We start from the raw sequence: 27,006 nt of genomic DNA, 5'->3' as shown, positions 1-27,006 counted from the left end.
CAAATAAGAACAAGTACTGGTAATAGGTCTGGTTTCAATGTGCCAACACATGTAAATACCGGAATTCTCAAATGCTGTTTACATATGTTAATTGCACAATTGCTGCTCATCACATTAAAGTATGTCCTACTGTTTTTGCCAATATTGGATAAAAGAAGTAAACATGGATTATGTAATGCAGTTAATGCATATAGGAGACAAAGAAGTGAACGTGTCAAACAGTGTGATGACTGAGTGAGCTTTTCAGATGTAAAACAATCCCCAAGGAATTCCAATAGAAACACTTCCTAGGAGGCGGAATGATACACCAAACGGCCAATAGCATGCAGTGAGAGAAATCAATGGGTGGAGTCAGTTCACTCTATGTATACTTGAAAGCATTGGTAGCAATAAGTCTGTGACAGCTGCGCTGGTACACCAGACCATGAAAGTAACCAAGAATTGGTATTTTAGAGCAGAGCAATTTATACAATGTAGCATATTGGCCGGTCTAGAAAAGGAGGTATGTTATCAGCTTCAGAATCCAAAAGTGCAGAGTTCTAATCCCATTTACCCTACTGAGCCAGATTGTGCAATGTTAGTTAAATCATTTGACTCAATCAGTATTAGTTGTATTGATTTGTATTATAATTGCATTTATATAGTGCTTACTACTCCTGAAGAGGAGTCAAAGTGCTTTTTTGGCGAGTAGCATGCTACTGTTATTTGGATTGAGAAGGATAGTGGAGGGATAGAAGGAGGAAAAAAGTTTGCATTTATATAGCGCTTGGTACCCTTGATGGGGTGTAGAATCGCTTTTTCCGCGAGTAGGAAGCTACTTCAGAACCCAGAAAGGATTAGTAGTGAGTTAGTATAGTGAAATGTGAAAGTAATATGAGTGGTAGATATGTTAGTCCCTATTCTTAAAAGTGCTGAGAATGAGGCTAAATAGCTCTATTAAAAACATGCCAACTCTTCCGGTTCAGGCGGGAGATTACCGATTTCTAGGCTAGTCTCCCTCCTCCCAATTCCTGCAAGTAGAAACACGATTTGTATTGCTCAATCATGATCTGCTGGAAAGAAGGCTAAAGTGAAATGTTGATGTCTGCCACGCAAGCTTCCATCTCCCTCTCCAAGTATTAGCCCTGGCATCAAAGGTTAACCTTTGTAAATGATTCTTGGAAGGGGAGAGTAGACGAAAAACAGTGTTTAACACAATGTTTTTGTTTGTGCTATGTTATTAACCCCTTGAGTGCTGCCCACGTTCAACGGACATCGCGTGCACTACCTCGGTAGTGCTGCGCACGTCCGTTGAACGTCGCGGCCCCGCCCGCGCAATGGAACGTTCCGCACCAGCGCGGAACGTTCAGCGCAGGCAAGGGGTTAAACTACCAAAAATGAAATGCTGATGGTCTGTAACCATACATGCCAATAGACCCGATTAAGGCAGACGCCTCTGCTTCAGTCTAAGTCAATGGGGAAAATACATGACTATGTTTTTCTAAATCTCACACTTGCCTGCTCTAAAATGTTGGCATGCATGTATTAAGCTTTAAACAAAAACTGTTTACATTTACCTGAATTCTCAGGCAGTTTCAGGTTGGTACATTTAGTTTTTCTCTAAACACAGCCCACTGGAAGGATTGCAGTTATCAAGCATCAGTCCTGGAGACGTGCTTTCAATTCACTTTCATGCATACTCCCGAATTGCTAAATGTCACATTATTCATGGAGCATTTCATGTAAATACAAAACATATTCAATATATCCTAGTGTTGTTTTCCGCACATTATTCCGAAATCACAAACCACTAATCTATCCATCCTTGGCGTACAGGGCGAGTCAAACTGGATGAAGTCTAAAGAATGTCTCCAGCAGCTTAGCTCTTTTATCTGGACTACTGGCATTTGGGTCCACACAATAAACGCCTTCTGGGCCCAATCCGGTGCAATGCATAGGCACAAGCGCATAATCCTACTGCCTAGATGCCTTCTTAGTTAACTTCAGAGCGCTCAACATTTGCTCTACAACTTAATAAGACATTTCTACCCTTTACGTTTCTGTTTGCGGATGTACAACTGGACAATCTCGCGTGACTACTAATTTGTTGCCAGATCTGACAGACTTTGCTTTGCTGAAAACCCCTGCGTGAATTTGTCGATATTACGGCTAACCCAACATCAGCGTGCTGTGAAAGGAAGCTTCCCTTAGAGAAGAATGGAGTCTTGTAGATTTTCCAAAAACGGTGCTGGAAATGTTGTCAGATTGGCAAAACAGATACACAAACACATAAAATAAAGTGATGTTCCAGGACCGCTGTTCATAAAGAAAAGTGGTTAGGAACAGCAAACGTGGCCATACAGTATGTTTGCAGTCCTGTCCAAAGGGAACCAAAGCGTGGACCATTAGGGCTGATATGTACCTTCACACTCTCATCTCGCTGCCGACACAAATGTCCTTCAAGCTGCGGAGTTATGGCCCCTGTGTCCAACATCATTACCACTAGAACCAAAAAATCATAAATAAATGTGTTCTGATTAGAGGTTAATACAAGCAGTGGGCTTATAGTATTATGGGGCTGAATTTGCTCTTTGACAGCCCCTGACGTTAGGGGCCCCTCATGGCCGCCATACCATGTCGGCATTATGGAGTGATTTTTACTTTACTGCCTTTTCCATCAGATCATCCCTTTCCTTTCACACACAAGGTTAATTCACTCTTTGATCACATTATTTCCGCGCAGCTCTTTGACAATATAAAATTCAGAGTGGACAGCTCAATCCCTCTTCCATCTCAGATTTGATTGTTATGGTATTGCCTGGCGTCCCTCCGAGGCCTCCAGCAGCCATTCCCGCGCTTTATGACACTTAAATGGCCGGGCTACAATTTCTCCATCTTTTCACAAAATGCTGTTAATAACTCATTTCCAAGGAGGCCGTGCTTTATGCCTTGGCATTAGCGGATTTTTTATTAGGTGCCAGGCCAGGTGACACACAACCCCAGTAACCAAAGAGTTAATTAATCTGTTGGAATTTATTGCCTTTTACACTGCACTCAGTGTGGCAGTCCCTAAGAGAAACAGATCCCATATTTACGGCCCAGCCAAAATATTCAGTAATATAGTCTGCATACTGGCCCGCTCCGTCAGTGTGTGGATGGCGTATTGTGGGAGTCGCCATTTCTCATCTGTGATGGATGTGCAATCTTTTCTCTTATTCTGAGATTCCAATAAATATTGAAATAATAATTTATTGATCACCCTGCAATATAAATGAGTAGTAAAGTCACCCCAGATCTTTGCATAGTAATGCACTTTCAAAGCTCTTGGCATTCCTAGGGCATGACATGAAGGCTGTAACTGTGTTTGGTCTCGTTTCGTTACAAGAGAATATGTAATTTAAAATAATAAAAAGAGCAGTCATCTCGAAGGTACCTTCCCGAGCTATGCAGGCATGTAAACTACAAAACTAAAAAAAATCCGGTTGAGTCGACTATAAATGTATTGAGCAGAAACATATACAAATAATGTGTACATCTTCTAACGTTGTAGAGAACCCTGATGGCAGCCAGACGTGGGTAGACATTGTGGATAAATGTGCTATCACTGCGAGTCATGTAAAAAGCATTACTTCTGATGGCTGCCTGCCAGTCACTGCTTGCATGCCAACACCAGGCAGTCCCTTGACGCTTGAACACGTGAATACGATTCGTTTAAACTGGGCATAATTAATTGCATCACATACATGTGATTTCATTGGCTTCTTCTACAGCAGAAGATCAAGTTCAAGATGCTGTGTGTCATGCAGAACATACTCAGTGGAAAATGCTAGTTCTGTCTGTGGAGTATGATCCCACGGTTTCACCACATTTAATGCATCGCATATCTGTCAAAGCAAGGCCATACATCAAAGCAAAGTCGAAAATGTAACTTAGTCTTCACCTATGGAATCAACTTGATCCACTATCCTCAATTTAGAAAACATCCTAATACTTCATTTTTCAGAGATGCGTCCAACACACTTCTACTTCACATGACAACCTCCATTATAGGGACTGGACACTAATTCCCATTAGGTCCTCCGAGCCAGATAAGGCTCCCTCGCTTTGCTGTCCGCCTTGACCCAACAGTTGACTGGCGTCATCTCAATTCATTCCTCCAGTGGAGACTGATTTTGTTTGTAATTCACAGTACCCATCCCTTGGTGTTGTGAAGTGGCCTAAAGGCGGCCTATCAACACCATACAAAATTCCTTGAATAAGTAAATTAAAACAACTTTTTAAAGTTTAGAGAGGAGGAGCTTGGGCTAGTAAAAGATACAGGTTGTAAACTGTAAAGACATTAGCAGGGTCTTCTTTGCTCTTCCCCCTTCCTTCACAGAGTATTCCTGTCGCATCCACGCCACCCACCACAATCTGTGTCCCTAATGAAATTTACTGAAAGTCTTTCTTGCGAGTACTTTTCAGTATATCCTTTCCACTTACAAATACCTTGATGGGTCAAGCAAGCAGAACACATCTCAATAGTCAATAATGACTTTATACATGGTGAGTCACTTTATTTTTGCATAGAATAATAATGGTCTTCCCCTCTCTAGCGCAAAATCTATCTAAAAGGACTCGAGAGCACTTTACAACAGAACAAGATAAAAGGTACCAAGATCTGAAAGAAAATAATTCACATGAAGGATACAGTAGGCTGTAATTCATTTTTATAATTGATTGCATGTTGGTGAGAACAAGAACAGAGGTAAAAAGCATAGAGTTTTGTTTTTGCATTGTGACAACTGTTCAAACCTCACTGCTGCTGTCCATAAAACAACACATTAGACACAGCAGCAGTGCAAGCTATCTTCACAGTCAGAACTGGTGCAACATAGGAATTCTATCAACATACTACATACAGGCAAAAATATTATGAGCACTTATGTGTACACAACAATGGCACAGTACGTGCAGCAAGAGTGCGGGGTTCCTTATTGAGTCAGGATGGGTGCTACAAGGCAGCAACACTGCTAACTTGTCTCACACACCAAAGAGATGCAGCATGGACAGCAGTAGCCACAAAACGACTCCACATTTTAAAGCGGGGGGGGGAGTCTAGTGGGTGCAGTTTTTCACTCAGTAAATCTCATGTGTATTTATTTTTGTTTCAGCTCTACCCATGATCTACAACACAGTTACAATAATTATGCTAAAATGATTCAAAACAGTTAAAAATCAGATAAAACATAGAAACACGATTAAATACATAAAACATCCAAAAGGAGGGAAGTTAAAACGTACATAGTACTTGAAGTACAAAAAAACTATTCATCTGGTATCCCTGAACCCCCTACTTAACGTGAAAATCTGTTTAGTAGCACAACTGGAGTGGGTCAAAAGGAGATCCAATGGCATAGCTCCTGAATAAATCAAGAAACCGAAATAGCATAAAGTATCTTTGCCTTCCCGGCTACAGTCGCAAAAACATTATCTGCTAGGTGCGTGTCCCACTTTAATATACAGGGGAAGGCATGATTTTGGATACAACCGACCTAATGAGTCAAAGACACAAAGGTCTCTGTAGCTAGATAACCAACTATAAAGGTACCCAACTTAGTTGCGTTCTCTACTATATTAGATTTGTAAGATCAGCGTGTCACCTTCACAGTTCTAATAGCACCAGGCCCAAAAGACTTTGGTTATCTCAAAGATAACTAAGGCCTATGTCTACAAGCAACCCCATCATAAATTTTGCCCAACAGATAACGTTGGGTCCTTTTTAAGCAGTCACTTCTTTAGAGATCTTAAATGTCATGCTTTGCCTGGCCCCTCTCTGCTCATGCGCACTTACCTGTACCTGGGCCCAGTTCCAGCATAGCCTCGAAGCTCCCTGCTTCGACGACATCTCTCTCTTCAACCTTCTGCTCTCTCTCTCTCGCTCTCCTGCTGTCTCTCGTTTCACCACTTTCTCTGCTTCTTTGCCTTTTGACCTCTGCTCAGTCCATGTGCTTTTGCCTCAAATCTTTGCTCAGGGCTCTGTGCCACTTCCCGTCTTGCATACTCTGTTGAACTTTTTCCTCTTTTTTGAATTCGAACTCTTTTATTCTGTCCTCACTTACTCTTGGCTGTTTTCCTTTGGCCTACACAGTCTGTCTTTGCCGTTTTTCTGCACCTCTCAAACACTTTGCCATTTTCTGTGCATCTCACACTCACTCTTTGGTGCTTTCTTTCTTGAATTTCCCACCTGTCCTTGCCTCCTTGGCCTCTTCTTTGACCTCTTGTTCATCTGTTGCCCCTTTTTGCTCCTTCGCTCCTTCCCTCGTCCTTCTTTGCCAATTTCCTGCTTTGGTCCCCTTCATGCCCTTCTCGCCTCCTCTCCGTTGCTGCACTACGACCTGCTGCACTCTAAACCCGATTTACCGCACCCTAAGCTTCTTTCACTACGTCTACTACTTAATGGCGATCGCCGTGCAGAGATGCCATTGGTGTGCAAAAGGCAAGCCCATCTGCATCCAACCTGTGCCCAGTGCCAAAACCCCCGACGCTCCGCTCACCTACCACTGTTACTGCACAGCTTCCCTCTGAAACCACCTCCCAGCGCTGCTGTCAAGAACTACTAGCTGATGCCAACAGTGTTTTCTCTTGCTCCACCTGCCATGTCTCCTGTACCCGTATTGGCTGATGACTCCCACATTGGCTCCAGACATTGACATGGATATTCTCACCGGATATAAGGTTTTAAGACAGGATAGGACTAACAGACCCAGAGGAAGACTCGCCATCATCTTCAAAGGGTATAAATAGTGCATCACTATATCGCAAGCACCAACAGTAATGTGGAACACCTCGCTTTCAAACTCCACACACAGTCAACTACACCCAGAGTGGCACCCTCATCTACTAACCCCTTGAGCCAACTTTTGAAGCACATTTACAGACTTAGTAGCCCCTGATTCTTGACTCCACCACATTCATCCTCCGAAGCGACCTCAACTACAACCTGGAGGATCTAACTGACCCAACATGACCAACCGCTCAGAAGACCTGAAAAACATCGGACCTACTCAGCGAGAAGATGGCCCACCCACAACCTTGGACATCTACTGGACCCCAATCTTACACTTATCTGCAGGTCCAATCACGGCCTGATACACTTCAACATGCTCATTTATCACCACATCCGGAATCCCATCACCAAATCTTCACAACATGACTGGAACAAAATCTCAGAAGAATTCTGGTCCTTGAAGTTCCTGCACCTCTGACTGCAACATCTCTACAACCTCCGCAGATCCATCTCCAATTTCAACGTCTGGATCATCCCCAGCGCAGATGCGCTAGCTGCACTAAAGACTATCAAGGCCACCAAAACCAGACCACAAGCAAGATGGTAAATAGAAGAGCTCAAACTCACCAAATTCCACTGCAAGCAGCTAGAATGCAGCTCGAGACAAAGCCAGGCAACACCAATAAGAGCACCTCCATATGAGCCCTCAGGCAACAAAAGCAACAAATCCGAGCTGCTGCTCTCACAAAGAGCTTCGAAAACAGAACCAACAGTGGCAACGAAATCTTCGCCATCACGAAAGATGTCACCTCTCCTGCAACAAGTGGCACTCTGCGCCCAGCTCTTCTTCGGCAGCAACATCACCAGCAACAACGCACTCCGATGGGTTCTCTTCATCCTTACAGACTTCTTACCCACCACTACCAACATCCAAAGGACCACAGTGACCACCTGGCCCACTATCACCATTTAGGCAACCTCAGCGGTCCCGTAGTCCACATTATCATTGGTCACATATGTAGCTCTTCAGCAACATGCACTCTTAAACGCCATGCGCTTATGTCACAAAACCATTTGTGAGCCTGTGGGGTTAGGCCACTGAACGACATTCTAATGCCTATATAGCAGTAGGTACAACGCAGTAGATTCGTACGGTGTATCACATGCAAATAATCTCTAACAGTCTGTTTGAAATGTTTGTCGGCCCCATTGTTAAGCTGATTCATTAACTGTTCCCAAAAGGCAACAATTACTTGAGAGGATCACATCAACTGAACGAAGTCAGCTGTACATTCCCCACATCTAGGACATACAGCTGTGCCTGTAGGCTAAATGTTATGTAGAATACTAGTAGGCAAGCAGATTAAACTAGGTCCGTTCAAATCTGGCATTCCCCCATACAGCTTAAACATGTGAAATTGTTTTAGTCCAGTTAATGTTGTTTAGTGGTTCGATATCTCGCTTATTACTCAAATGCCACAGCAACAATTTTCTTCCTTCTCTCTGCACAGTGTACAATATTGATCCATGCCCTCACCAAATCGTCGGTAACATTCAACCAAAACCCTGGAGAGCGTAGGTGGCATTCGGAAATCCATGTCAAATGGGATGATCTGTCAATCTGATGAAAACCAAAAGTTGACTCCTTTGCGCATCAAATCTCGTAAAAGATGTGAATTCTTTATTCTCAATAAATGTCCCAACTGCAAATACACCTTCCTGAACCCATTTAGTGACCAGCGCCTCCATTACCAACACAGAGATAATGGAAGTCCTCACAGTGGAGGTCTCAGTTGAAGTATGTATTTCCTCACAGCCCTTTTCGAGTAACTGTCAATAATGCTCACTATACACGAGCACTTAACCCTCCAGCATTCAGTGAGGCTAATGCGCGCTTCAAAGTGAATGAATTACAACCTCCAGCTAATAATCATTTTCCAGTATTTGGCTCAGCATCAAACCAAAGTGCCAGCTATGACACCCAAAGCAACACTTTAGTATCAGGGAGGTTTAGCTCCTAATTGTTATAATTTAGCTTTAGGGTCTCCAATTGACCGACGGCTCTCACCTCAAGGGTAGATTGTTTCTCCTTAAATATAGTTCCTGAGACAACACATTTGGTTGTCTGCAGCGCACATAAATACATTTGGATCACAACTATTTTCGTAAGGTTCTCCCACCCCATGACTAACGGAGATAGGGTATTTAACAAGCAGTACAAGCATGCATCATATTTTAATCTATCATGTCCCTAAAGATCTGTGCAAAATGTATGCCAATATATTAAGTTCTCTGGATCACATGCCAATCCCAAAATTGGAAGTTAGGAATCACTAAGAGGTGCTAAATGTCCAGGCATAGAATGATAGGACTTCTGCCAATTAGTACTAAAATCTGACACATTTTCATAAACTCTTATTCTACAAAGCAGTTGAGGAATGGATCTCTTTGGGTTGTGAACAAACACCAAAGTATCATACGTGAAGACTGAGACAACATGTATAAATTCTCTTATCTTAATGCCCCAATTTCATATATTTCCTCAAAGTTGCTGCCCTCGGGTCTATATCACCTAGGCCAACAACAATAGAGACCAGGGACAACTTTAATGTGTGCCTATGTCCTGAGTCCACACCTTTGGAATAATTGCACCAGTTTTAATTCTAGCATGTGGTACAGTGGTCAATAGTATATTCCTCAGTACAAATCTGGAGCAAATATTGAACCTGCGCAATAAACACAATCTCTGAATGTACTACATAGTCTGCTTTTTGTCCATGAAGGGCTGTAACTGCGTAATCAACTCTCACTATTCACTCATTTCTGCTGAATATGTATCATTTGGCATCAGTTGAGAATCGTGCTCCTGGGCAGCATAAAACCCAACTGATTAGAATATATTAATATGTGGACTATCTACAGCAGATGACTGGCTATTGATTTACTGGGTATCATATTCTCATTCATTATGGAGAGAGGTATATGGTATAACATCTGCACATTCCCTTTTTGGCTTCAGAATTACTACTATCAGTGCATATCTCTTCCGATCTGGAAATAAACCCTTTATTGCTTTATCACAAGCCTCCACCAATATTTCCACAGGTAGCTCTGGTATGTGTTGGTGGAACTTAACTGGTAACCCTCTATGTATGCTGCCTCACCCATTTTCATCTTACTGACCCATCAGCAATTGATCCCTAGTGAGAGGCCCCTCCAACCGTTTGCACTGTGCCACAGATATGCCAGCGATGCCAAACCCAGTGAGATAACCACTTATAGTCTCATAACAAACCACATCTTTTTGTCCCTACAGATACATCAGATAGTCTGTAAATGCACAACTAATGTCCTACTTGGTGCATTCAGTTCTACCTCCAGCAAGGGTTTATGAGAAATATATCCAAAATTCCCCCCCTCATTAGCAGCCAAAGTAATATGTTACCAGTGTTGTCCCTCCCTCCTGTGAAGCAGCCGTCTAGAAGTCTCATGATCAAACATGTCCAACTGGATGTACATCCACACTAATGAACAATTCCTATCCAGAACATTGCACGATGGGTCAGGGTAATCTAGCGGTCTTTCCTCCAAACCCATCACCTCACCCTCCAACACCAGCACATCTTGCTCCAGAGGGTCCCTGAGAGCCCACATCTTGCCTATGCAAAAACTATTAGGTACCATCTTCAGGGCCTCCCACTTCAATGCTTGACATAAGGTCCTACCCGAGTTGGTAATAGTGTTATTCAGCTACACTGTGAATATCTCCAATTTGAATTCTTCAGCCTGTTGTGCCTCCGTTCTCTATTTCCAGGGTAGGAATACAAGGCCTCCTTCCTTCCCACTGATACCATAATTAACGGGAGAATGGTGAATCAGTGCCATGCCACCACATTCACTTTTCGAACAAACTATTGCACCAGTAATAAAAAAGTATACAAGATAACTATCGGAGTCAGGTGGAGCCAAATCGAAGGAAAAACACGAGTCTTCCAACAGATATCTACATGGTCTTAGTGCTCCAATACCTCTCAAAGTGTCCTAGTCAGGATCACCCTAGGGGTGCCTAACCATAAACACGCAATTAAAGTCTCAGTCCAGATCAACAGGTCATTACAAAGCAAGTGATCACTAAAACCAAACTCTGAAATATGGTGCACTCTACTGTTTTGAGTGGTTCTAGGAGACACAATAAATGATAATATAATGAAAGACTGCACAATGGCAATACAGGAAAACAAAGAGACCTATACACAGTAAAAACTTGTTAAATGTTTGTATTCGCAACAAAGGACATTGGTATGTAAGTATATATCAATTTTAAATTCAAACGACTGTATACTTTGTGCAGTGCATCCCCAAGTGAATCATGGAACCAGTGATTAAATATATACAGTGAATTTGTGAAAAAAGGTTTCAATATGTACAGGAAGAGACCAATTGGTAGAATGCAATAACAGCAAGAATGTCTGATAACATCAGCCAATGTCCTTTGTTGTGAATACAAACATTTAACAAGTTTTTACTGTGTAGAGGTCTCTTTGTTTTCCTCTTGCATTATCCCTTTCCCTTACAAATGAATTGCCATTGTGCATTCTTTCATTATATTATCATTTATTGTGTCTACTAGAGCCACTGTCTCTTTATATAATATAATTACCCTGGTTCTTTGTAAGTAGGGTTCCCTGTAATTTAAAGTGACTCTGCTGTATTGAGAGCTTACATTCAGGTCAACATTGCATCTATCCAACAACCTATACACTTGTCTACTGTTAGGGTCAATAAGTGTCTAGATAGGCAGAGGTTTAGAAAAAATAAAAAAGGTTGAAAACAAATGACGAGAGGAAATATGTCATATAAAACGCAACGGGTGTCTTGGTTATTCTCCGACAGGGCTGGGAAAAAGGATACAAAATAGCTTCAGTGGGGCTGTTGTATCTGACCAAAGTGACCTCTATTCATAGGGGAAATACCATTTACAGAAAAACAACACTTTTTGCTACATGGTCCGTAGATTTAAATAACAAGTTACATTTCATCTGTAGCGCCTTCTCTATCCAGCCACTGATTCCTCACTTTAGAATAATCCACAGGCATCAGACTGCATCCAGAAATTCTTGAGCAGTACCTTGCGCGCTTGTAGGCGGTGTCAATCGGGTCTGCGTCAGCTCCCACACCGGAAGTGACATGCGTGCTGCCTATATAGGCGCCACCCCAGCACGCGGACATCAGTTTTTTTTTTTAGACTTTTGCATGCCAGAATTGCAGAGCCAAAAAGAAGGCTGATGGACTGGTGTGCAGTAATACGAGCCTCAAGAGGATGGCTCTATATACAAATCAGTTCATTGAGCGGGTAGGATGGGAGGGCAGGTAAGTAATCTGCAGTTATATAGAGTCTCTACCAGATAAGGCATTACTAAAGGTAAATAACTTGCTCATCTGATAGAGACTTTTAGCCATGGATTCCTTACCTTAGAATAGATACCCAAGTAACAGCTTCCCAGAGCTGTGTCTGCAAACAAATTAGACCAAAAAGTCCTGCATGGCAAATTGGCAAAGTCCCCATCATGACAGACCTGACCATACAAGCAGTAGAATGGGACTCCACAAGCAAAAGCAGTGGCCACAGCTTTGGCTCTGGTGGAAGGAGTGTGCAAGCCCTCATGGGTTTGCTTCTTGGCCAATGCCTAGCAGATATTTATACAGAGCATAATCCATCATGAGATGGTCTGTTTCTGCACAGCTGAGACTTTCTTTGCCCCAACATATCCATCAAAGAGTTGGTCGTCCATCCTGAACTCTGGTTCGATCAATGTAGAACAACAACATTAATTTTTGGTTCACATAATGGAGTCTCTTCTCTTCTTTAAAATAGAGAGGTGGAGCAAAGAAAGAAGGCATGATGCTATTTTGTTGTACCTTGAAGGGTGTTACCACCTTCTTAAGGAAAGAGGCCTGCATTCTAAGAACCAGTTTGTCTAGGTAGAAAGTGGTGTAGTTGGGGCACACAGAGGGTGTCTGCAGTTCGCTGATCCTCTCATCGAAATTATGGCCTCCAGAAAAGCAGTTTTGATGGTAAATAACCTGCACAGTGGCTCAATGGGTGTGTCAATGAGGAAGGTTAAGATCAGATTGAGGTCCCATTGGGACTTGATGAATGGTCTTGTGAGAAGCAGATGCTGGAGTCCCTTAAGAAATCGAGTCACAGCAGGTGACTTGAACAAAGAAGGTTGGTCCGGCAACCGCAAGAAAGCGGAGAAATAACCTTTAACAGTGCCCAGAGCAGAGCCCTGCTGGGCCAGAGAAAGAAAAAACAATAAAACTTGTGATCAGGGTGAAGAAAGAGGGTCAATGTTCTTAGATGTACACCTTGTTACAAACTTGTCCGAGCGGCAGGCGCATATTGGCTTGTTGAAGGGATGCCTGGCTGCCAGAATAATGTCACAGACGTCCGAAGGAAGGTTGAAGGCTGTCAACTGCAGTTGCTCAATCTCTATGCATGAAGGCAAAGGGTTTGCAGGTTTGGGTGAAGAATCCTCCCTTGTTGCTGCAATAGAGGATCCTCTTGACGAAGCAGCCTGATCGGAGAACCGATGGTCATGCTCAACAGCTCGGGATACCAGACACTCCCCATGCCCAATCCAGAGCCACAATAATAACCTAGACCTGATTGTTCCTGAACTTCTTAAGAACTATGGAAAGGAGTAGTATCGGCAGAAAGGCATACAGGAGGCTTGAGCTCCACTTGAGATCAAAAGCATCTAAGAGCAAGAGTTGCCTTGGAAACTCCAGTGCGCAGAACTGTTGACATTGCACATTCTCAGTGGTGGAGAATAGATCCAACCAAGGTTCTCCCCAATCTCAGAAGATATCTTGCACCACCTCCTGATGGAGGCGCCATTCGTGATATACTAGGCAAAGACATCTGAGTTAGACTGCTCTGGAGTTCAGAGAGCCAGCCAAGAAAATGCCCTGGCATTCCAGCCATTACCAGAGATGCAAGGACTCTTGACACTGGGTACACAACCCCACTCCACCCTGTTTGTTGCAGTACCACAAGGTGGTGGTGTTGAACGTGAACACCTGAACTAGCCTTCCCTTAATCAAAGGAAGAAAGGCTTTCAATGCCAGTTGCATCACCTGCAGCTCCAGCAGGTTGATGAAGAGCTAGGACTCCACCAGAGACCAGAGCCCTCTGATCTAGACTTCTCCCAGAAGGCCACCCCAATCCATGAGTGACACATCTGTCACTACAGTCATCTTTGGGAGGGGAAGGGAGAGGGGTCTGCCCCTCACCCAATTGTAGTTTGTTAGTCACCACTGCAGATCTTTTGGAGTGGTCTCTGAGGTCTGGGCTATGTAGAAGAGATTTCCCTGATGGGGCTTCAAGACCAATTGCAGAACCTGCAAAGGCCAACAGATCCAATTTCACCAGCAGGATGCAGCAGGCCATAAGGCCCAAGAGCCTCAGACTCGGTCTCACTGAAATCCAGGCTATAGACTGAAACATCTGCATCATAGTCTGAAGATCCTGGGCTCGCCATTCGGGAGGATAGACCTGAAACTGCACTGTGTCCAGAACAGCTTTGTTGAATGGAAGCGTCTGTGAAGGAGGCAGGTGTGACTACAGCACATCGATTATGATCCCCAGCGAGTGCAGGAGTTCTGCTGTAGTCTAGAGGTGGGAAACGACTGCCTTGGGTGAACCTGTCTTCAATAGCCAATCGTCGAGATAGGGGAAAACTGGAACCTTTGACCTCTGCAGATGTGCTGTAACCACTGACATCACCTCGGTGAACACCTGAGGGGCACTGGTAAGGCCAAAGTGGAGCATAGCAAACTGATAATGCTTATGGCTCACCGTGAACTGCAGGTAAACACCTGTGGGCAGGGGCATCCTGGAAGTCCAGTGCTACCATTCAGTCTCCTGGGTTGAGTGCAGACAGGACCTGCACTAACATAAGCATCCTGAATTTCTCGTTCCGTAAGGAAGAAGTTGAGAAGGCGTAGGTCTAGAATAGGACGGAGGCCTCCTTCTTTTTTGGGCAGCAGAAAGTAGCAGGAATAGCAACCACAACCTACTTCTGATGCCGGAACCCTCTTGATGGCTCCTTTGGCCAAAAGAGCAAGCACTTCCAGATGGAGCAAACAGAGATGGCCCTCCGTCAGCTGGTAATAGGAAAGTGGCATGAGTGATGGGAGCTCCACAAAGGGGATGGCATAGCACCTTTGGAAAATTTACAGGACTCACCTGTACGATCTTATGGTAAGGCAGGAGAGGGTGAATCCTGCCTCCCACTGGGTGACCTTGCTGGCATGAGGGCAAACTAAAGGAGTTAGGGGTGGCAGCTACTGGGGAGGCAGGGGACAGACCCTACTTCTGGCTGGTGTTCACACGTGGTTTGTGGGAACCACATGCACAGAAAGGCTGGGAAGTCTGCTGACCGTGGTGGCTGGGTGGGAAAGGACATCGTTATTAGCCTCTACCGTAGCCACGGAAGGGGTGAAAAACAGACTAGGGTTGGCGGGGAGCCATGGATAAGCCCAAAGATCTGGCGATAGCCCTGTTGTCTTTAAAGCGCTGTAGCACAGAGTCTGCTTTTTCACCAGAAAGGTGAGGGCCATCAACGGGCATGTCCATGAGGGAAGATTGGACATCCCCTGAAAAGCCAGTGGTTCTCAACCATTTATGGCATCTGAGTGCCACTGACGATGCAATCACTCTGATTAGTAAGTCAGTCGTGTCCAGTCCACATCTTATGGTGAACTATGCTGAGTCTTGCCTGTCAGCAATATCTTGGGAGACTATGGCTTGGGCCTCCTCCAAGGCCATGGGCAGCACTTGTGCAACTGAGTCACACACAGAATGGGTGCAGTGGCCCAAAAGGCATGTAGTGTTCACGTACCGCAGTTCTAGGCAAGCGGAATAGAACATCCTCTTGCCAAAGGTGTCCAGCCTTTTGGATTCCCTATCCGGTGGAGTGGTAGGGAACACACCTGGATTGTATTCAGGAGGTGGGGGCTTGGACTACAAAACTCTCCCGGTGGGGTCGTGGGTGAGGAAACTGGTGTCCTTAGGAGGCGGGCAAATGTCCTGTTCACAGAAGCCCTTGTGCAGAGCTTTTTTCTAGGCCCCGTAATGGTCATCCGTAAGGGTGTCATTGAAAGGTAGTTGAGGTTTGGACGGGGAAATTCACAGCAGAAGCACCTCCATCAAGACGTTCTTCTTGACTGCTGCCATGCGCACTAACATTGTAAAGGTGGATCTCTCCTCCATAGCCACAGAAGGAGGAGAGACCAAGCCAGTGTCCGCAAGCCTTTGAGATGTAGTCAAACTCCAAGCATTGCAAACAGATCAAGAGAGAGTCTGTAACCGATATCTGCCTGAGACAGGCACAACAGGGTGCTTACAGACCAGGAGAAAGTTTTACCAAAAAAATGTTCGAGAAAACATTGAAAAAAGATCAGTCACAAAGTGACTGGTTGAAGTCGTGATTAGACTCGGGATAAAGTGGCGGGCGACGGAAGGGAAGGGACAAAACGCAAAACAACATCAACAACAAAAATACCTGAATATCCCCCGGCAGATTGCCACTGCTCTGCTGCTACTGCAGGCACAGACTCCCAGACTGCCCTGTGGCCAATCTTAACGCTGCTCTCATCCATGAGAGCAGCAACAGGATTTATTTATTTAAAAGATGTATAAAGCGTACAGCTACCCAACAGGGTTTCCCAGCGCTAAACAGGGCAAGCAAGATTGCAGATAGCTGAAGCAGAGGGATTAAACTTGGTTATAAAGAAAGGTTTTTAGCTTTTTACGAAAGGCTAAAAGAGACATACAGATCCTAAGTTCCAAAGTAAGGGAAATCCACAGTTTAGGTCCAAGATAGGACAATGAGCGGCCTCTCATACGGGTCAGCCGCACTCTGGGAACAGAAAAAAGAAAGAGGCTGGCCGATCTCAACTGACGGGTAGGTAGGTAAGATTTGACCAGGCTTTATATGTACGAGAGAGCCAAGCCATGCTTAACTCGAAACATATAACATAGAGCCTTGAACTCGCTGCATTTGTTTACCTTAAACCTATGAAGTTGATGGAGCAGAGGAGAGATAGAGGCTTGCAAGGCAACCGAAGCACGCAAGCTGCCGCGTTTCGAATGAGCTGTAAACGGCGAATGGCGGCTTTGTCTGCGCCCAAGTATAGTATATTGCCATAGTCAATTCTGGAGATCACCAGTGCCTGCAATACGGTCCTTTGGGCTGTGGGAGGAAATAACCAAACGATTTTTTTAGCCACTTGAGAACCGCAAAGCAGGTTGTGGTGACTCCAGACACTTGGGCTCTGACAGAAAGATTATTATAAATGATAAAACTCAAGTTCTTAACCTTCGGAACCGGAGCAGGTAGCAATCCCAGACAGTCAGGCCAATGGTTTGCTCCCCAGAGATCAGGATTGTTTCCCAAAATGAGGACCTCAGTTTTAGAGCCGTTCAGCTTTAAAGCATTACTGGACATCCACAGAGAGTTATTACGCAGTCCGAGCTGGAGCAAGGAAGAGTCCTGATGCTGGGAAGATAAATGAGAGAAAATGATTCGAGTATCATCTGCGTAAGAGAAAATGGTCAACCCAGACTTTTCTGCAATGTCCGCCAAAGGGCGAACGTAAAGATTAAAAAGCAGAGGACTCAAAATCGAGCCCTGCGGTACTGCTGATGTTAGAGCTACTGAATTTGATTTAGTGGTATGTGAGAAGGCTTGGAATGTGCGATCCTTTAAAAACGAGATCAGCCACTGCAAAGCCACGCCCACAATACCTGAGGCTTCAAGAAGATCCACCAAGATGGAGTGTGAGACCGTGTCAAAGGCCGCACTCAAATCCAATAAGGTGAGCGCTGCCGTACCACAGCAGTCAAGCTGCTGCCTAAGATATTCCATAACACCAAGCAGAGCTAATTAGATACTATACCCAGGACGAAACTCCGACTGTGACGGATGAAATAACTTGTGCGAAGCCACATGTGAGGAGAGTTGGGAATTGATGAGTCTTTCCAAAACTTCGGAAAAGGTTGAAAGAAGAGATATAGGATGGTAATTTGACCAACAGAGGGGGTCAAGATCGGTCTTTTTCAGCAGAGGGAGCACCAGAGCATGCTTCCAATTCCGAGGGACCTGACCTAAACTTAAGGAGGAATTGAGGGGAGTAAGAATCACACCAAAGGCTGACTCGTCCAAAAGTCTGAGCTTGGATGGGGGGGGAGAGGGTCAAGTGGAAAGCCAGACTTGATTGTTCCCAACAAACAATGAAGAGAGGTCAAGTCCAGTGGGAGCCAGGCCTTAATCTGATGAGACTCAACAAATGAGGGGACCTGAGAGAAAGTATTGACCTGAGCAGAAGAGGGAGTGTTAGGTAAGATAAAGTTGTCTTGAAGGGAAGAGTCAGAGTCAGGCTGACGGTGGATAGGCTCTACTTTATTGTGAAAGAACAACACAAGTTCATTGATGTAGCTAGAGCGAGGGAGACGGTAGAAACGTGCTAGATGCAGAAAAGTTCTTTCACAACTTTGAATAAAGTTTTCTGGCAGTTTTGGGCATTCACAATCTTGTCCGTATAAAAGGAAGCACGTGCAGATCTTCATAGAACATGGTATTTTTTCGGTGCTGCCAAATAGGCCGCCTTAGCTTCTGGTGCGTGGTGCTTTCTCCACTGTTTCTCCAAGACTTTGTAGTGTTTTTTTATCAAGCTGGAGAGAGTTGGTAAACTACAGGGCAGGGGGATGCGCTCTAAGTTGGGGTTTGGCAGAGAGAGGAAGAGTAGAATCAATCGCCTCCGACAGCCAGTGATGCACCAAAATTAGATCCGGGTCAGGTTGAGATGTAAAGTTAGGGATTGTGTTCAAGAGGATTGGCCTGAGCGGCTTGGATTTGCGCTCCCAGAGAGACTGGGATTCTGTGCCTACTGTTTCCAAACCGGCAAAGCAACTTGGGTTGGAGACAGCTTCAGTCTGCATGTCAGTTTGGCCGTCCTGAGATGGCCAGCCACACTCACATGCGCACAGACAACAGTGCACCTACCACTCCCCATCATGCCTAACATCCCCATGGCCCCGCTCCCTAGACTCCACGCAATGGAGAAAACAAAACGATAATAAACAAGTCCTTCCAGATCTGGGCTGAATAGCGAGGAAAGAAAAGATCAGATGTCAGTGCACTGGGGTGGCTCCTATACAGGTACCGCGGACTTAATTTTCATTGTGGTTAATACTGATGAGATGACAAAGGATGCCACCTACCGATACACAGGGGTACTGCTCAAGAATATCTGGTTCCAGTCTGATGCCTCAGGATAATTCTAAGGTAAGGAACATGTGACTAGGAGTCTCTACCATAATACTTTCTGCAAATAGGAATTTAGAATATGTCACAAAACGTTAAATGGTGAAAAACAGCTTGGATTTATTCAAGAAGGATGACTCATGGGAGGAATCAATTGCTGGCGAAATTAGGTTTTATTATCAATCATGGCAAGGGAGCCACAGCGTAGACTTTCAATTTAAAATACAGGAGGTTGTCTACAACACCTATGTGAAAAACTCAGGTCTTCACAAGGGAGCAAAGAGTTATTCTCAAGACCCTGCAAAATTTGTTGAGATATTTTATAGGTGTCTGGCAATCATCTATATCAGACCTATGCCTACATGTCAAGTCTGAACTGGCATTACTAAGGATTCCAGCCAAAGCTTCAATCAATCACGGTCCACGAGTGGCAAAGTGACTTATTGTACACTGCATTTACCATATTTAATGTAATAGATATTTGTAAAGCGTGACTAATAGCCAAGGGATGGTCTTCTAGGCACTAGAGCCAGCCATCGGGTAAAAAAAATAGACATCAGAACGTGCAACAGCGTTTTACCTTTGGCATGGCTCACTTACTGAGGTTGACAAGCCCCTATGGATGCACCTGTGCTCCAACAGTGGTCCTTAACCTTTAAAGACTTTGAGCAGCATTTCCATTACTATCAAACTGAAGTGTTTCTCTCAGTTGATGGCTGAACAATGATCCAGAAACATATGCCCAGAGATAAACAGCAGCTGACTGTACCAACATAACCAACACTTCAATACCTGTGCGTAAACTTAAACGAATAGAACCATGCGCTACATTTAACATAATCAAGTTTCCTGTTTTCACTATTTTGAGTGGTTTTCAGTGGTGTTGTTCAAACATTTTGATATCAGAGTTTATTGGTGTTTATTTAGCTGCGTAACCTCAAAAAAAGAAAGAATGAAAACTAAGTTTTACCAATGTTTATAAAACATGTTGCCATTTTGCATACATTCAATTTAAAGGAGACATTTTGCAGATGATGTGATGCCTTCCCACTGGCAGGATGTCCAATAGACTTATGGAAGACTGTGCTAAGCATAGCAGTCTGTGTATTGTACTCTCACTCAAAGACTCTCTTATATGCCCTCACTCATATCTCATTACATCTCACAATCACTTCCCTGGGACTCTGTCTGGTTTATGGGACTATTAGTGGATTAAGAAGGGAAGAACGTGTTAAATTCAAATGTTGTTTAATAAACAAAATTCTTGACACAGCTGGGGGTATGGAGGGATGATGCCATTCGCCTACTCCTTATTACCTTTTACAGTCTTGTAAGTGTGGTCAACCCCACCAAAAGCATTGTAACTTATAGAACAGTTACAATTGTGAATAACAGATTAATTTGTAGTCTGACATTCCGAAACAGATTTCTGCATGCTTGCTACTGCTTCTCTGCACTCTTTCCCTGAATACATGAAAGTGGTGCTATGGGGTATTCCAACGCCAAGAGTAAAACTATAATCTAGTCCTCACTTTTTTTCCAACATCACATTCTATTCTGGGACTTTGCTGTTAGCATTAACAATGATGGGCTCTAAAACACCAATGGTAAAGTGCAGTTTGCTATAAAAAATACAAATTTAAAAAGGCAAGATTAGCTTAATGTGTAAGACATAACAATGGGGCACTTTGCAGCTATGATGTTTTGTTGTTATGCTGCATTGGTATATGGAAAGTCTTGTGTCATGCTTTCACCACTGTCCCGAGTACAAGGTGACAACACACTTTTCACAGGTACCCATCACCACATCACACCAAAGGTTGCATTGGATGTTTGGCAGTTGACCTGCTATCAATCCGAACCTGTGAGCAAAGGGGCCGGATGCATCAAAGGGTGTTCCCCATTCTGCTTCTATGGAAAAATATGATAATAAATATTGGCCAAGATTCCTAAAAGTCAGCCATTTCACCAATCATTGACAAAATGAAATACTGCCAAAATATCAAATACGATTTTTATACTCCCACATTCTCTGTAGTCTATATAAAACAACTAGATTCGACTATTATAAAACATTATTCTAAGCCCTTCACCTTTAATTCAAGCACATAAAACTGGAAGACACAAAAGGAAAAGGAAACGACATTTTAGTGGCATCCCTAAATAACAAAATGTAGGCAGACCAATCTTAGACTAGTTTTTCTTGCTGTAGCCTCAAATAACAAAAGCCTCATTGTGATGCCCCCTTCGGGAATAAATAATTTAAAAAAAGAACACTATCACTTTACTTTCTTTGAATGGAATGGCATTTAGTTTGTGTACCAGCAAATGTTTAGACTGGTAAGGGCCAAGGTGTTAGTTTCAATTTAGTTGTCATAAAAGGGAAATGAGGCATGTAAGAAAATAAAAGTTCTGGCGTATTTCACTGAATTTTTTTCTATTTTTCTTTTTAGGCTAGGTTAAGCTGTCGTTTTGTATCTTTTCAGAGTCTGGCCTACTAAATAGGCCCTCAAACAAAGAAAGGGCTTTTGGTTTGACACGTTTATGTCAGCTGCGCTCAAACAGTGCAAGGTGCCTAAAAGTCAAACTTCAAATGTCTGTCTGTGATTAAGGCTTTTACCGCTCACATTTGGAGCAGACCCTACAAAATAGATTTAAAAGCCATATCACAAGATACACTATGTCTGGATGATTGAACTGAAAAAAAGCCCTTTTTTGACCAATGATTTGTTAGAAATGGCAAAACACCCCCTCGCCCCGCTCCCCAACCTTGATGCCGTGCTTTAGTGTCCAAGTTGCATACAATGGATGTTTGCAAACCTTTGGTGCAGCAGTGAAGAAGCTACAGTCTTAGCAATCTGCACATGTATTTATCTGCAACTTTTAAAACCAGGCCATTTGTGACCATAGCTTTATTTTTGAAGGAAAGCATTTTTCTCAGAACTATTCCTGTGGGGATGCTTAGATTCAGTGAAATAAATTCAACCACTGCTGGCCTCTTACAGGAAGTTATATTAGTATCTTAGCCAGAGCACTAGGGTTTATTTCTTTACAATAATGCGGTTTTGGTGCCTCAGCTTTGTATCACATGGACTTTTGTTTAGGGGAGGCCTTGCGGACTTTACCAACCTACCAATGGTAAGCTCACGGTAACATATTCATATTAAATGCTAGATTGTTTTAGCAGAGACTTCTATACCCTCACCCACTACAGTCTAATAACATACTTTATTAGGAGGTGGAATTAATTACATGTGGCAGGGATGGGTACATGTAAATGAGATTTCTCTTTGGGTAGAAGTGAAATAGTAAGTTGTCGGATTCATGGAAGTCAACCATCATGTCATTTTCACGTCCACACTTGCCCTGTCTTCCTACAAAAAAGTCAGCTTCAGTTATGGGCTTGCTAACAGCGAAGCATAAAGCTGCTATGATGTGAAGGGCATCTTACCACTCAAATGTAATTACAGCTAGCTGGTTGCTGTTTGAACTCAAAAAGTGTTGTGATGTAGAAAAAGTTCTCGGGATGGAGAATGCAAGATGACAAGAGCTTGTAAGTGAATGGATTCCCAAATAACCAGATGTGGCACCTGATTTGATGTTTTGAATAGCGTGGGGCAAAAATGTGCTCTTGAGAGGTTTTAAAATGTTGCCCTAGCCTAACTGTAACTGCTGCAACCTCCTTTCTGCTCTTGCTCACCGGGCCTTCAAGTTGTTTCAGTCTATGACATGTAGAGCCTCATTTCCATGCTTAGATTCTGAAGTGAGAAACTTCTGATTAGCTTGATCAATGACAAGAGCTTACTTTCCTGTATTTGTTGAATAGTTGTCTGTTTAATTTCTCATCACTTCAGAATCCTGCCTCTGTGTAACTCCTTTGTTTCACCTGCATAACACGCCCTCCATTGGAGCCCTATATACAAAACCCTATGGATATGTGTCTTGTCCCTGCTTGTGCACCTTATGCTCATTTGGGGTGCTTATAGGATCCCCTTGTCGCCAATTTCTGAGATTCAACTAGATATATATTTTCCTTTTGTTAATAAACCCTTTTTAGAATTCCAATTGGGTAGCGTTTCACTAACACTCTCCAAGCTCAGTAGAGGTGGACGTTTTGACATGTGGCCAAAACTTGGGTTGGATCTGTAGCATTATATCTCGGTTGAAGAGAAACATTTATATCATTTTATTATCGTATCAGCATATCCTTTGTAGTAAAACAGTATGATTTTGTTAGAAACTTTCTTTCTGAAAACAAAAACTGAAATGTTCAGTGATAAAGAAAACTGAAAAATAGACAGTGCATTATAAAAAAGAAAAGATACATAGATAATAGTGATTTAGGAAAATAATAGGTTAAGAAGGGGCTTACCTCGTATCAGTGGGAGCCAGATTTGAGTAGGACGGCAGCTTCGAGTCACATCGGACGTGGTAGTTCATAAGCAGAGATGCCAGTCCTTCTCAGCCACCATTATCTCCCGGAGAAAGAAGCCTCTAAGGAGTTATTGGGTGGCCTGGGAGACTCATTGCTTTTGAAGCCTGTCAAAGAATAATCCAAAAGAGGCATTTTAAGTAACAAGAGCTTGGCTTGAGTTTTATAGGGCTCTTTTTCAAAGTTCAGTATTAGTTTTAAATATATTTACATTAATATTGTTAGTTTTTCTTGCTTATTTATTGCACTGTGGCATTTGCACCTTGAATATTATTCCTTGTAATTTTTTTCATTGGCCTGCCACAACTGCCCACAAGTCTACTTAATATACTTTACAAACAATACCAACCCGAATAACAGTAAACAAAATGTCTCGAAAAGGCAGTGCATGCGCTGTCTGCGCAAGACCTAAAAAGGGGCAAAAAAATGTCTAAAGAATACATTTCTGCAATTTTTGAGAATGATTTCTTGAACTTAGCTACTGTAGACAGTGGATTCCAAATGTTTCCCTGGTTGGAAAGCCTTTACTGAGGATTACATCAATGTTGCCATTTTATGGTGAACTTATGAGGGCCATCCTAATTTTCTTCATTTTTCTGTGTGGTTGGGTTTTTTTTGTGTGGGGGTGGGTCCGTGGGATAAACTGAGGTATGTTAGTCTAACTTTGAAATGGCTCTTGTAGAAGCTGTATATTTGAGGCGGACGTTTGATCAGGGTTTTGGTAGACGGTCTCATTAAAAAAGATTAACACATTTGTGGAATCCCATGTAGGGGAGGAGGAATCTCTGCACTATATGTATTTGGGAAACCGCAAGTGGTGCAGTTTCTCAGAAGGATTCATGGAAATGCTCTCGACGTTCCAAAAAAGCTGGACATTTAGACCAAACGTAGGAGTAAATCTACAGGGACTAGGATACAAATGACAAAATAAGCTCGTAAGCGCTCCCAGCAGAGCTTCCGAGAGATGTACGTCTGCAGGAGTATGCAGGGAGACTGCTCCGGAGTATGTAGGGGAGGAGCACTCCAAAGTGCCCAGGGTCCCCCTACCACTGGGACCATGCTCAAATGCCCCACACTCACCACTGCTGCTGGGAATGGGGAAGGTCTGCGGACTTTGGAACTGTCCCTTCCACCTCTCCTCTCACCGTTCTTGACCTGGGGGTGAACTGGAGGATGAGGCGGATGGCGTTTCCTAGCAACACCGTGACCGGTGCTCTTGATGGAACTTTGACGATGCTGCCTGGGAGGAAACCATAACTGTCTGTACTTACCTCGGTGCCCGAGCAACCTTGGCTGATGCCCGGTGGAGCTGTCCTATGCAGCTGTAGAGGGGTTTGGCTCTGGTTCACCCCTCGGCCGGCACATTTCCAGACGGACATCGGACATTGTTTTCCTCTCCTTCCAGTTGTGTTTCCTACCTGCATTCCTTACCTCTGTTTACCATTCCCCCTCTTCCTTTTCACTCCCTATAAGACGTGTTTACGCGCTAATAACTGACATTATTGTGTAATTCTCATGTTTTTTTTCTCCTATGTCTATACCTGTCTATGTAATTATGTAACCTGTAACTCACTGATGCTCATGTAAAGCACTGTGATACCTCCAGGTATAGCCAGCGCTATATAAAACTTTGCAAATAAATAAATCAATCGATAAAGCTCATCGATAAACTACCTCTCAAGAAAGGCCAAATTATGAGAAATACTTTAACATGTTTTGCCATGAAAGAAAATGGTGCTCATTGTCAATACTTACTCAAAAACATAGAGGAGTGACTCCAGGCCAGCTTTAGGGTGGTGTGACTGGTACAGCAGACCTGGTGCTGAACTAGGTGGGGGTGCTAAGTTGAAAAATAACTCATGGGTTTAAAAGCACTTGCTGCGTACGGCAGTTTTCAAGCAACAATAAAAATGTCAAGAAAACTCTGGTGATTAATGTACCTGCTGGAGTTGAGTTTTATCTAGTGGCAGTTTTGACTCCTCATAAAGTAGCGAAGAGGGTTAATTTGCTTGCTGCAAATAACATGTACTATGAAGATCACAAAACTTTAGTTAATGGGGATAGCTCGGTGGGTTACTGCTTTTGTCACAGAGATCCTGGTTACTTGCATTTCACAAGTTACAGTCCTAATATGGCACAGTGGCCAATGAACTATCATCAAAGAGCTGCAAGCATAATACATGGCATTGGTTAGAATGTTATGTTTTCCTCAGTCTTTCATGACCCCAAAGGCCCGTTGGGATAGAAATATAAAGCCAACTCCAACCACTGATGTACGTTTTAAATCCAGGGTGTGTACTTCTCCAGACCAAACACTTTCAGAGTATACTACCTACTCGTATGGATGGCATGTGATTCCTACACCTTGTAATCCTCATAGTTTTATGTAACATTTCGTATACACTGATTTACATGTCTGGTTCTATGTCTTAATGTAATCTGTTTGCTGTAAAGTGTTCTGACACCCTAAACTGGTATTGGAAGCACTATAAAACAAACTAAATGCACGTGAAAGAACGGCAATGGATAAAAGAGGGGCACTGTAGGTGGGTGGTAGTGAGGGAGTCCATGGAGAAGGTGGTCATTTGGAGGTGGGGGGGCAAAAAAGATTCTAGCACCGGGCACCACCAGCGCTAAAACCAGTGAATTGGACGGTCAACTACTTCTCTGCCACAATGGATCCAGTAGCGGCTGCGCATCCTGGTTGTTTGAAATAGGTAAAAGAGGTTAGTCTAGCAATTGAACACGGGATTGTGATGGGTTATATATTTTTTGTGTTAGTCCCTCATTCTGTTGAGATTTTGCTGACTCATACTCCGCATCAGACAAACCTCTAACTAAATATGAGCATACAATTGTATTGGCTGACATTTCAGGCAGGAGATGCAATACCTTGAATCTGATGCTTTTTCCAATTGCAAACAAAGTTGATGATGATGAGGATTGTGATCATGATTGCATTGATGTCACCGGATTATACACCAAACCAAGGCTAGATGCCCATAGAACTGGAAACAATCTGATTAAATTGGGCAAAAGGTACGCTAGCAAGATTGCTTTGCACTTGTTTCCTGAATCTGTTACAATCAATTCAAAAGAGCAGGAGCAAAGAATCATGTAAAAATGTTAACAATGTAAAAGACAATGTAAAGAGATTCCTGTTAACTCTAGTTCAGACATTGAGTGAGCTCAGGATGAGGCACCAGAAGATGAAAGATGAGGGTGGGAAAAAGCAAGCTGTATAAAAGATCACAATGAAGCTTTGATAACAGCCGAAAAGCAATATGTTTTACCCAACTCAGTGTTGCCACCAAAGTCCAGGTTCATTTATGGTCCAACACATGTTGGTCAAGATACTTCGGCAGGTTCTTTAGTAAATACTGGTTCAACCCAAGCTTTAGAACCGGAGCGGAAAGTTTGTGTCAGCGCTGCGTTACCTACCAGCAAATCAATGCAAGTAACTATGAGTCTTATAGAAAAATCTGAGGGTCCAT

The 27,006-nt window shown here is 43.3% G+C and overlaps 1 protein-coding gene across 2 annotated transcripts in view; it reads right to left on the bottom strand.

Annotated features, from left to right (window-relative positions):
• SLC35B3 (solute carrier family 35 member B3) overlaps positions 1–27,006 on the bottom strand; it is a 271,605-nt gene that overhangs the window by 212,607 nt on the left and 31,992 nt on the right. For both annotated transcript variants that reach the window (XM_078688079.1, XM_078688080.1), the window contains exon 2: positions 23,453–23,619. In XM_078688079.1, coding sequence (XP_078544205.1) covers positions 23,453–23,520 — 68 coding nt within the window. In that variant the 5' untranslated portion in view covers positions 23,521–23,619. The remainder of the gene's footprint in view (positions 1–23,452; positions 23,620–27,006) is intronic.

Source organism: Lissotriton helveticus, chromosome 4_1 (assembly GCF_964261635.1).
Source record: "Lissotriton helveticus chromosome 4_1, aLisHel1.1, whole genome shotgun sequence".
Classification (NCBI taxonomy): Eukaryota; Metazoa; Chordata; class Amphibia; order Caudata; family Salamandridae; genus Lissotriton; species Lissotriton helveticus.
Note: the sequence above shows the minus strand (reverse complement) of the source record. Positions and strands in the feature narration are given on the sequence as shown.